Source organism: Canis aureus, chromosome 32, assembly GCF_053574225.1.
Source record: "Canis aureus isolate CA01 chromosome 32, VMU_Caureus_v.1.0, whole genome shotgun sequence".
Lineage (NCBI taxonomy): Eukaryota > Metazoa > Chordata > Mammalia > Carnivora > Canidae > Canis > Canis aureus.
In genome coordinates this window covers 16,533,406-16,544,898 of record NC_135642.1, presented here as the reverse complement: position 1 = coordinate 16,544,898, position 11,493 = coordinate 16,533,406, and the positions used below count along the sequence as shown (strand labels likewise).

The 11,493-nt window shown below is 43.7% G+C and overlaps 1 protein-coding gene across 2 annotated transcripts; it reads right to left on the bottom strand.

The window, feature by feature from the left end:
* Window positions 1-680: 680 nt before the first annotated feature.
* COXFA4L3 (cytochrome c oxidase associated subunit FA4L3) lies at window positions 681-5,382 on the bottom strand. Of its 2 annotated transcripts, none has more exons than XM_077880960.1 (5): window positions 5,293-5,382; window positions 5,100-5,167; window positions 4,843-4,928; window positions 3,615-3,675; window positions 681-1,073 (listed from the first exon to the last, which is right to left on the bottom strand). In XM_077880960.1, exons 2-5 carry the CDS (start codon window positions 5,133-5,135, stop codon window positions 1,005-1,007), a joined length of 252 nt encoding a protein of 83 aa, XP_077737086.1. In that variant the 5' UTR covers window positions 5,136-5,167; window positions 5,293-5,382; the 3' UTR covers window positions 681-1,004. The 2 variants fall into 2 exon arrangements, with proteins under 2 accessions (XP_077737086.1, XP_077737085.1); XM_077880959.1 differs by having other exon boundaries at window positions 5,277-5,365.
* Between the last annotated feature and the right edge of the window lie 6,111 nt (window positions 5,383-11,493).

Sequence of the window (11,493 nt, the reverse complement as noted above, 5' to 3'; positions counted from 1 at the left end):
ATCACCATTGGCCAGAGTGAAGATGGCCCCCCACTACAGAGCGCAGGCAAAGTCTCCAGTCCTGCCTCCCCAACCCTTGTAGGAGCATCTCTGTTAGCCTTGGGATCTGCAGGGCCAATTTTGGCATGCCTCACATTCCTACTTACCACGGTGATCCCCAACACTTCCTTCCAAGACCAACTGTCATGCAAGTCTCATCTCCCATATCTTCTTCACTTTCCTCGTTGTGCTCACCATCTTTTATTCATCACCCCCCAAAATTTGGTTCTATTCATTCTCTTATCTTACTGGCCCAGGAAGTGCACAGCTAACAGCAGGGGCTCCATAAATTTCTGGTGAATGAGTCCACTTACAGGAAAAGTTGATATAGAAATTTGCACTGTGTATTATTTAAAAAATGTAGCTCCATGCTTCAAAATGTGTTTTTTCTCCCATAAAAGGACTTCCTCCTCCATTTAAATATGTATCTTTAAGAAATATTGCACAGGGATCCCTGGGTGGCGCAGCGGATTGGCGCCTGCCTTTGGCCCAGGGCACGATCCTGGAGACCCGGGATCGAATCCCACGTCGGGCTCCCGGTGCATGGAACCTGCTTCTCCCTCTGCCTGTGTCTCTGCCTCTCTCTCTCTCTCTCTCTGTGACTATCATAAATAAATAAAAATTAAAAAAAAAAAAAGAAATATTGCACAAATAGTATTTTATTATAGACAATTCAGTTTATAAATCTCTATACACTTTAAGGAAACCATTTGGGCATCATAAACATTAAAATTTCAATATGCAAAATTAAATTTACAACAAGAAAATAAACACAAAATTATTTTTGAACTATCTGGTCATTGCTATACTACCTTCATAATTCCTATCCCGAGTCCGAAAATGTAGTCAAGCCCTAAAAATGTAGCAGAAGCATTTCCGCACACTGGTATCCATAATCTAGTTTGTGCAGCAATGTTTCCACTAGATTCATAGAGTACTCTTTGAAAGAAAGAAGCAAGAACTGGTCATTTAGTGGCTCTTCGGACCTTCTGCAACTCTTCAATGGGCTTCCATTCTTGGTTGATTGTTATAAGCTTGGAAAAAAAGAAGGAAAACATGAAAGAGTTTTAGGATCTGCCCTTCATTCTCATGTCCCTTTTTGAGATTTGTCTACACTCCTCTTTGGAAAGAGCATCACCATAATATTTATAGCCAAGGAACCATCTCTCCCCATCTCTAAAAATATGCACAAAACAGTAACATGGGCTCTAAAAAGCCTTTGGGTTCCTAAGTGGTATAGGATCAGAAAGAAGGAGCCATGTATATTTGCCCACTTTCACGTAACAGGTGCTAGATTTCTAAGTTGCCCTCGGCTTTATGTAATCTATAAGTTCAAAAAGTGTGTCTGCTCCTGGTGAGTGGATACATTCTGCTCTAGCACAGGGGCTTGGCCCATAGTAGGCTCTTAACCAATCTCTTGTAATTGTAATTACTCAACAAAGGTACACATGATCCAAGTTATGCAATAAGAAAGAAGGGGCAGAGCTGTGTAAAGTCCCTGCCTTCCAAAAAACTCAAATTCAGAGATTCTCATTTATCCTTACAAGGTTTCTATTACCTCAAGATCTAAGAGAATGTAGGTAGGTTTTGTTTTATTTTTTTTCTGTTTTTAAAAAATTTTTACATTTAACTCTAGTATCATTAACATAAAATGCCATCTTAGTTTCAGGTGTACAACTCTACACATAACTCAGTGCCCATGATTCATTAACCCTATACATTACTCAGTGCTCATGACAAGTGCCCTCCTTAATCCCCATCACCTATTTCCCCCATTGACCCACCCAGCTCTCTCTGGGAACCACCAGTTTGTTCTCTAGAGTTAAAAGTCTGTTTCTTGGTTTGCCTCTCCCCGCCCCTTCATCTTTGCTCATTTGTTTCCTAAATTCCACATATGAGTGAGATCATAAGGTATTTGTCTTGCTCTGGCTTAGAGATACAGATAGTTTTAAAGACTCTAAATATCCCTTACTAGGTCAAACTCTGCTATTTGAAAGCTGTTTAAAAAAAAAAAAAGATTTCCTGACAGACCTAAGTAAATTCCAGCAGACTCAATGTTTTTACTTTCAAAATATTTAAAATGTTAAAAAAAAAAAAAAAAAAACTTTGCTATAGTCTTAAAAGAATGAGTGAAGGGCACCTGGGTGGCTAGGTCAGTTAGGTGTCTGCCTTCAGCTCAGGTCATGATCCTGGGGTCTTGGGATCAAGCCCGCATCCAACTCCTTGCTCAGCAGGGAGCCTGCTTCTCCCTCTCTTTCTGCCTGAAGCTTCACCTGCCTGTGCTCACTCTTTGTAAAAAGAAATGAAATAGGGACCCCTGGGTGGTTCAGCAGTTAAGCATCTTCCTTCAGCTCAGAGCATGATCTTGGAGTCCTGGGATCAAGTCCCACGTCGGGTTCCCTGCATGGAGCCTGCTTCCCCCTCTGCCTGTGTCACTGCCTCTCTCTCTCTGTGTCTCATGAATAAATAAATAAAATCTTAATAATAATAATAATAATATAATAAAATAAAAAAGGATGAGTGACTAATAGCTGATTTTGTTTAAACAGAATACCACTCCTGTTTCTCGGAGCTCCTGTTATCACAACAGACCTTATATTAACTTTATTTTTTTTTAAATTTCTATTTATTTATGATAGTCACAGAGAGAGAGAGAGAGAGAGAGAGAGAGAGAGAGAGGCAGAGACACAGGCAGAGGGAGAAGCAGGCTCCATGCACCGGGAGCCCGACGTGGGATTTGATCCCGGGTCTCCAGGATCGTGCCCTGGGCCAAAGGTAGGCGCCAAACCGCTGTGCCACCCAGGGATCCCTTTATATTAACTTTAGATAAATAATGGATACAATGGGATAACATATTACAATAATGATGAATATTAATATCTAGCCACTATGCTAAAGAATTTTATATATTTTATATTCTTTAATCCTCTTAACTCTGAGGTATAGATCTTTTTATTAAGCCCATTTTAGAGATTCTGAGAGCCCCAGAAAAGGCCAGTTGTCCAAAATCTCCTGTGAATAATGGAACAAGGATTTGAACCATATCTCCAGAACTCCATAGCACTCCCCTTATCACTACACTAAACGGCACTCTGAAAGTATTAAATCCATTTTGCTGACAAGGGTGCTAAAGTTCAGGCTAAATGTAAATCACTTTTTTTTTTTTTTTTTAAGATTTACTTTAGAGAGAGAGAGACAGAGGGAGAGAAATTCAAGCAGACTCCATGCTGAGCAGGGAGCCCACTTGAAGATGGATCCCACAACCTGAGATCTGATCTCAGCTGAACTCAAGATCAGACACTTAACCAATTGAGTCATCCAGACATCTCATAAACCTTTTAAAAATTAATTTTTAAAAAATATTTTATTTTTATATATTTGAGAGAGAGAGAGAGAGTGCATGCAGAAGCAGGAGGAGCTGCAGGCAGAGGGAGAGGGAGAAGCAGGCTCTCTGCTGAACAGGGAGCTGAATGCGGGGCTCCACCCCAGGACCCCAGGATTGCGACCGAGCTGAATGCAGACGCTCAACTGAGCTACCCAGGCTCCCCATAAACCACTCTCTAATGTAGCAATACCTTGCTAGGTACACTAGGGTCCACGGTTTCCCAAGGTTCTGGATTTCTTTTCCGATCAAGGCTAAAAATAAAAAAAAGCTGATTAAACACTAAAGTACGTGAATTTAAACCAACTCTGACATTGTGTCTATAAACATGCTGGGACATCATGGGACAATAACTAGGCATTCACCTGTTAGTTCACTGAAATTGATGGAAGGTTAGGTAAGGGAGCCTCAGGATTTGGCTCAAATGTTGAGGACCAGTTCCTCTGCAGGATAGAAGGTCTGTATTCCCTTTGTTGGGCTGGATCAGAGAAAGTTCCCATAAGCTGAATAACAACGGGAATGGAAGTGCCAGGATAAGAGCCAGGCAAGAATGTTCTGGCTCTGGTTTCTGGGAGAGGCAGAGGGTCTGGGCCTGAACCCTGCAGGTGGTGAACTGCACGGTGTGAGTCCCCTCTGCCAGAGCCTGGCCTTACTGCCCTTTCCAGCCCTGCGCTGGGCCAAGATCAGTTTCAAGTTTTTCTCTTCCTCATATTCCAGGATTCATGGTATTTTAGCTTCTTGTATCAAGAGCTGATTGTAGACAACTGAATCTATAAACTCTATCACATTAAGGAAAGATCTTTCTAATAAACTGAAACGTAAAAAAACTCATTAAAATAATTATTTCAGTTTGATGATATGCACCCCAAAGGCCATTTAAGAACTTTAGATTTCAAAACTTCAGTTTAAAAAAAAAAAATCGTAAAACTTGGGCAGCCCGGTTGGGTCAGCGGTTTAGCGCTGCCTTCAGCCCAGGGCGTGATCCTGGAGACCCAGGATCGAGTCCCACATCAGGCTCCCTGCATGGAGCCTGCTTCTCCCTCTGCCTGTGTCTCTGCCTCTCTCTCTCTCTCTCTCCTCTGTGTGTCTCTCATGAGTAAGTAAATAAATAATAAAAAAATAAAAATTAAAATATTAAAGAATCCTAAAACTTAAAACGTAAGTTAAAAAACTTTGTTGTAGAAGTGGAAGAAGGCCAATGGATGAAAAGATATTTAGATACAAGGAACAAACTAATTTTATTAATATCGTAATTTAACAGTCCTCTGGTATCAGCTTGCTTTCTAGTCCCACCTACAAGTTCACAATTTGACGCTCTTATTGTGAGGGTAAAACTCGGAAACTGAAACCATGCATTTATTTCATTACTAAGGTCAATCTAACACTGCTAAAAAACGTGTTTACAATTGATGCCTACTTACATCACATCAGATTTTTGAAGGGAATATACAGCAAAAGACGAAGCTCCGCCCGCCGCTGTGGCCATGAACAGCACCAAAGGAATAAGCTAACAGAGAACAGGTGGAGGGTAAATATTCCGACGTTTCCAGGTGAAACATATGAAATATAACAGAATAGCTAGATACCATTTTATACTTTCTTCAAAATCTGCACCATCTTTTCCATCGTTAAAAATCAGTATTTTAAGTCAAGAACGTCAATGGCCTTAAACACTTACTTCCTTCTTTTTCATCAGGAGTTGGAAAAAGTTCATGATGGCCTCAGCGCAGAAAGCCAAATCTAGGACTAGAACAAAACCAAACCCAGATACCGATCAAAACGTCAGCCCCCAGGACCCAACCCGGCGCTCGCCAAGCGGCCAACGTACTCCCCGAGGCGACCTCCGGCGGCTCACCTGGGAGGCGGCTCACCTGGGAGGCGGCGCCGGGCCACACGCGCGGACGGCGCACACGCCCAGAACGCAGCTGCGCCTCGGCGTCCGCGCTTATATACTGACCGCTCGGGTCACGCGGGCTCGGGGCGGGCGTGGGCGGAGGGGGTCCTGCCGAGCCGGACTCGCTTCCCCCGCTCGGCCCCCGGCTCCCCGGCGCCCCCTGCAGGACGTCCTGCCCGCGGACGCGCCGCAGCCAAACGCGGGCGCGAGCGCCCCCTGGCGGCGGGCGCGGTCCCTACCCGCCGACCCGCGAGGGCCGAGGCCCGGCGGGGACCCTGGCGGCCGCTCCCAGCTCCGCCGCGCGCCTGCTAGGGGTGCCCCCCGAGAACCCGCGGAGTTCCGATGGCCAAGGCCTGGGGGAAAATCCAGTTTGCTAATAGGCGGCCCGGAAAAGGAGCCGCAGAGCCGGGGGTGCGGGACGGTGGGCTCCCAGGTGCAGGCAGGTACATTAGGATCAATCCAATCACATTAACAGCTCCGAAATGTGATGGAGCGCACGTGCGCTCCGTCACATTTAATTTATTTTTTTTTAAATTTTTTATTTATATATAATAGTCACAGAGAGAGAGAGAGAGAGGCAGAGACACAGGCAGAGGGAGAAGCAGGCTCCATGCACCGGGAGCCCGACGTGGGATTCGATCCCGGGTCTCCAGGATCGCGCCCTGGGCCAAAGGCAGGCGCCAAACCGCTGCGCCACCCAGGGGTCCCCGTCACATTTAATTTAAAATTAAATTGTAAAATTCATTTCAGAAGAACTCTCATGATGTCCTGATTTATTCCATTTAATTTTTTAAAATTTCCACCACCACCCCCCCTTTTTTTTTAATGGGAAAAATCAGGAGGTGAGGGAGAAGAAACAGAATCAGCTTTGGAAAGAGTTCCGTCCATGGGAGACGGCACAGTCTTTGGCTTCAGTCTCCTTTTAATCGCCCCTAAACTAGCAGCGTTGCCTCGTACAGAGCATGCAGGAGTCTGCAAAACCACGGAAATAATGCTAACATTTCCATTAAGCCAGGCCCATGTGTCAGACTCTGTGCTGGAATCTTCTCAACGGTTTTGCAAGGTGAGTATGTTATTTAGGCTCGGAGATGCTCAAGTCACGCAGCCAGGAAGTGGCAGGGCTGTAATCAGAACCCAGGTCTGTCTGGTACCCAACACCACTGTTCTTCCTGCAAGTAAGCCAGGAACACTAGCTCGGTTATTTTTAAAATGGTTATTTTAAAACAATTATTTTAAAACTGAAGTTCAAAGCTATGAGTTAATATTAAAACAGAAACATCATGTTCTCTGGAAAGGACCAGGCCCAGATCTGTTTCAACCTCATTTTTTAGTTCTAGGCATGGGCTTTGCAGCGAAACAGAGGCCTGAGTTCAGAACCCACCCTGCCACACTTCATCAGCTGACTGACTTCAAGGAAACTACTTAACCCTTAAGAGTCTTAGCTTATAAATCTGTAAGATGGGAACAAATCTACTACAGGAAGCAGTTGGAAAACATATTAGAATGTATGTAAAGTGCATGGCATTCTGCCTTGGTAGTAGTAGGCATTCAATAAGTAGTAATTATTATTTGCAAAGATTTGTTTTGTTTTATATAAGGCAGATCATAAATGTAGCTTCACGCCCACTTCTCACTTCAGATAAGGGTTCTTACTGTGTAACCCCAGAGCTGTAACTGGAGACATCCTCTGGTTGGTTAGGTTCACTAATCAATACAATAACAACAAAAAACCCTCAACATTAATTCTCTGTGGTTTGTATTGAATAGAATCAAAGGAGCCTTTTAATGCTCCTTCTGCAGGATTTCTAAAACTTCTTTTGTCGGGAGTTTCTTTAAAAAGCCTCTTTTTTTTAACAATTAAAGGTAAGTGTTTCTAAAAAGGAAGGGAGAAAGGGGAGGAGGAAGGAAGAAATTTTACAGGAATGTATCATGTCTCCCAGATCAAAATTACAGTGTGTAGCCCTTGCCACTGATGGGTTTAAACTCAGAGCCCTGCTTCTTTCCAGTATTGCTTCTTTGCAAAATTCGGTGTTTTGTAGTAGTCTAGGCATTAACCTGGGGGCAGGGGCATGGTATATTTAAAAGATTAATGAGATATGAGTATCTTTTTTCAAGGTTCTTAAATTTTAATGCCGGTAAATAACCCCAGGCATGGGGGTTAGTGCCTGCAAATAACCCCTGGCACCAAAGACAGGTTATTAATTCCAACTAAGGGGGTCTGAGAAAACTTACAAAAAGTGAGGATATATATTTGGGGGCAATTAGGGAAACCAAATGTGGACCAGACATGAGAGAGTTATATTTTTTAAAGATTTTATTTATTTATTCATGAGAGACACAGAGAGAAGGCAGAGGGAGAAGCAGGCTCCATGCAGGGAGCCCGACGAGGGACTCAGTCCCAGGTCTCCAGGATCACACCCTGGGCTGAAGGCCGCACTAAACCACTGAGCCACCCAGGCTGCCCAAGACATGAGAGATATTAAAGAGTGTTGTTCATTTTGTTAGGTGTGATAATGGTATTATGTTTATGACAAAAATACCGCCCCCCCTTTAGAGATTGTGTATGGAAGTATTTAAGGGGGGAATGTATTTTGTGTTTTTTTAAGTAAGCTCTAGGCCCAACATTGACACTTGAACTTACAGCTGAGATCAACAGCTGCATGCTTTTCCAAAAGCGCCGACCAGGTGCCCCTTAAGGGAAAAATATGATGACTGAGATTTACTTTTAAATACTTCTGCTAAAAAACAAAACAAGGGGATCCCTGGGTGGCGCAGCGGTTTGGCGCCTGCCTTTGGCCCAGGGCGCGATCCTGGAGACCCGGGATCGAATCCCACGTCGGGCTCCCGGTGCATGGAGCCTGCTTCTCCCTCTGCCTGTGTCTCTGCCTCTCTCTCTCTCTCTCTCTGTGTGACTATCATAAATAAATAAAAGTTAAAAAACAAAACAAAACAAAAAATCCCACCAAAACCAGAAAAAAACAAACTTCCGCTAAAAAACAAATGAAACAAAATATTAATGATTAGTCGGTCTAGGTGGTAAGTATGTGGGAGTTTGTTATAGTGCTGTATTCAAGAACATTTGAAAATGTTCAGAATAAAATGTTTTAAAAATTCACAAATTGTATATACAGATACCATGTGTCCATATAACCTTTAAGATCTGCTTATTTCTACTTGCAGCAGTGAGAATTAGACCCAGACAGCCACATTTTCCTTCCTTTAAATTAATGCCCAGGTTTACTGACCTTGTGGGAGATACAAGGTCAATACGTAATTTGTTTTCTCCCGGGATTATTTGCAGGCACAGCTCCCACCCTTCAAATTCTGGCAGTCCCCAAAGAACCCACTCAGGACACACACCAGGATCACTCTCTGTCTCTGCTCCAAAACCTATAATCCACTGTGGGAGCCTCCCCACTCCACTCCAATTGCCAGTAACTTCTAGAACCTTCTCTAGCTGCTGCTAGCCAGTCTTGCAGGGGCATTGAGCCATAGCCGTTTGGCTTCCACTCTAGGAATTTCAACTTAGATTTTAATCAGCCCAGCTCAATCTTTATAAGAAAAATACTCTTTAAAATACTATGTTTTGGGGCAACCCCCTTAGGTCCCCTCCCTCTTTGGGAGCTTTGTACTATCACTCAATAAATTTTGACCACCATTAAAAAACTTAAAAATAAGATAAAATATTATTTTTTTGTTGAAATTCTTTCTGCCCATCCTTCAATGACTACCTAGTTTCCAGGCTTAGCAAAAAACTGGATTTGCTAAATTTTGGATGTTTAGGAGTACACTATATTGCTTATGGCTGTTAATGTGGCTCAGAAAGGAGTTTGAGCTCAGTGTATAGGGAAAGCTGTTCAGACTTCCCAGGTGCTTAGAAGCTGAAGTGTTCTTTTGTCACTGATTAAGAACACAGGTTTTAGAAGTTGCCCAGAGCCATCTTCAAATCACATTAAAACTGAGCCAAAGGGGCACCTAAGTGGCTCGGTGGTTGAGCATCTGCCTTTGGCTCAGGGTGTGATCCCCGGGTCCTGGGATCGAGTCCCACATCAGGCACCCCACAGGGAGCTTGCTTCTCCCTCTGTGTCTCTGCCTCTCTCTCTCTCGTGAGTAAATAAATAAAATCTTTAAAAATAAATAAAATAAATTAAAAATGATCTATACATGCATAAGGAACTAAAAGATTAAATACCTAAGTATTTTCTTTGTGTTTGTTTTTACTAACATTCGAATTAACTTTTGTTTTAAAAGGAAATAAAAACATACATATAACCTATGTCCTTAGAAGTTGCTTATAATTAGGGATGCCTGGGTGGCTCAGAGGTTGAGCATCTGCCTTTGGCTCAGGGCGTGATCCCTGGGTCCTGGGATCGAATCCCACATCAGGCCCACTGCAGGGAGCCTGCTTCTCCCTCTGCCTGTCTCTGCCTCTCTCATGAATAAAATAAATAAAACCTTAAAGAAAAATTGCTTATAATTACAAAAGGAAAAATAATAGCTATATGTAGAGGAATTGGACCATACCGTGAAGAAGTGATCAAAATTAACGTCACTGATATGTAGAGTCATGTGCCTCTATCAGTGATCTCTGAGAACACACCCCTTATGTAGTGCTCCACTGATAGTGCATAACCTGAATCTATCATGATGCAAAATCAGACAAACAAACCAGAAGCCAGTCGTTCTATGAAATAGTTGGTCTGTACTCTTTAAGTGTTGAGGTCAAGACTGAGGAACTGTTTCAAATCTAAAGACACATGACAACTAAATGCAATGTATGATCCTAGACTGGATTCCATAACTGGAAAAAAAAAAAAAACTGCTTTTGGGACAATAGATGAAAATCACTGGATAGATTAAAATGTTCTATCAATGTTAAATTTCTTGAGTTTGATAAATACATCATGGTTATCTAAGAAAATAATCACATTTATAAGAAATATACACTGAAGCGGCACCTGGCTTGCTCAGTTAGTGGAACATGTGACTCTTGATCTTGAGGTTGTGAGGTCAAGCCCCACACAGAGATTACTTAAAAATAAAATCTTAAAAAAATATATATATACACTGAAGTATCAAGGGGTAAAAGGGCATGATCATAAAATCTTTTAAATTGTCCTGAAAAATACTGTGTGTGCATGTATGTGTGTATATATAAAGGAGAAAGCAAATATGGCAAAATGTCAAAAATTGGTGAATCTGGTTTGAGTTCATAAGAGTTCTTTTTGTACTATTCTTGCAACTTCTGTAAGTATGAAATCATTTCAAAATACAGTTTAAAAAAAGCAATCAAGCCAAAACAAACAAAAGCAACCACCATCCCTACTACAAAAATCAACATACAGGGGTACCTGGCTGGTTCAGTTAGTAGAGCATGCACTCTTGATCTTGGGGTTATAAATTCGAGCTCTACATTGGGTGTAGAGATTACTTAAAAATAAAATCTGAACAAAAAAAATCAGGGGCGCCTGGTGACTCAGTTCGTTAAGCATCTGCCTTTGGCTCAGGTCACCATCCTGGGGTCCTGGGATTGAACCCCACAGAGGCTCCATGCTCAGTGGGGAGTCTGCCTCTCTCTGCCCCTCCCTGCCACTTGTATGCACTTTCTCTCAAATAAATAAAATATCTTGGGGGACAGGGCAGGATGGCGGAGGAGTAGGGTCCTCACCTCACCTGGTCCCACCAACTTACCTAGATAACTTTCAAACCATCCTGAAAACCTACGAATTCGACCTGAGATTTAGAGAGAACAGCTGGAACGCTACAGAGAGAAGGGTTTGCGCTTCTAACAAGGTAGGAAGGAGGAAAAAAATAATCCAGTGGGGGAAGCCGCCCCCCTCCCCTCCTCCTCCGCGAGGAGCCGGGCTAAGGCCCAAGGCGAGAGCCTCCAGGACGAGAAAGTCCAGCCTCGGAGAAGCGGGAACTTGAAAAACCCGCGCTGGATCCTTCCGGACGGAAAGGCGCCTCGCGGGGAGCTGGGGCAGAGCGCAGGAGGGGCAGTGGAGCCTCCGGCCTCCCGGGCCCGGGAGGGAAGTGCGCCCGGGGGAGAGCGCGCCGCACCCCGCGGCCGAGCTGGGCCAAGGGCTGGAGCGCGCCGGTCGCGCCTCGGGGAGCAGCTGGGCGGCGGCTCCCGACGGAGGGGGCTGCCCCTGCTGCTTTCCGCAGCCCCGGCCCGGAG

What these genes read in the sequence shown, in the direction of transcription:
- COXFA4L3 (XM_077880960.1), bottom strand. Translation starts at nt 5,135, where the DNA reads ATGAACTTTTTCCAACTCCTGATGAAAAAGAAGGAA. An exon ending in CTTCAAAAATCTGATGTGAT is followed by an intron (nt 3,676 to 4,842) that starts GTAAGTAGGCAT and finishes TTTTATTTTTAG; the next exon opens with CCTTGATCGGAAAAGAAATC. An exon ending in ACCCTAGTGTACCTAGCAAG is followed by an intron (nt 1,074 to 3,614) that starts GTATTGCTACAT and finishes TTTTTTTCCAAG; the next exon opens with CTTATAACAATCAACCAAGA.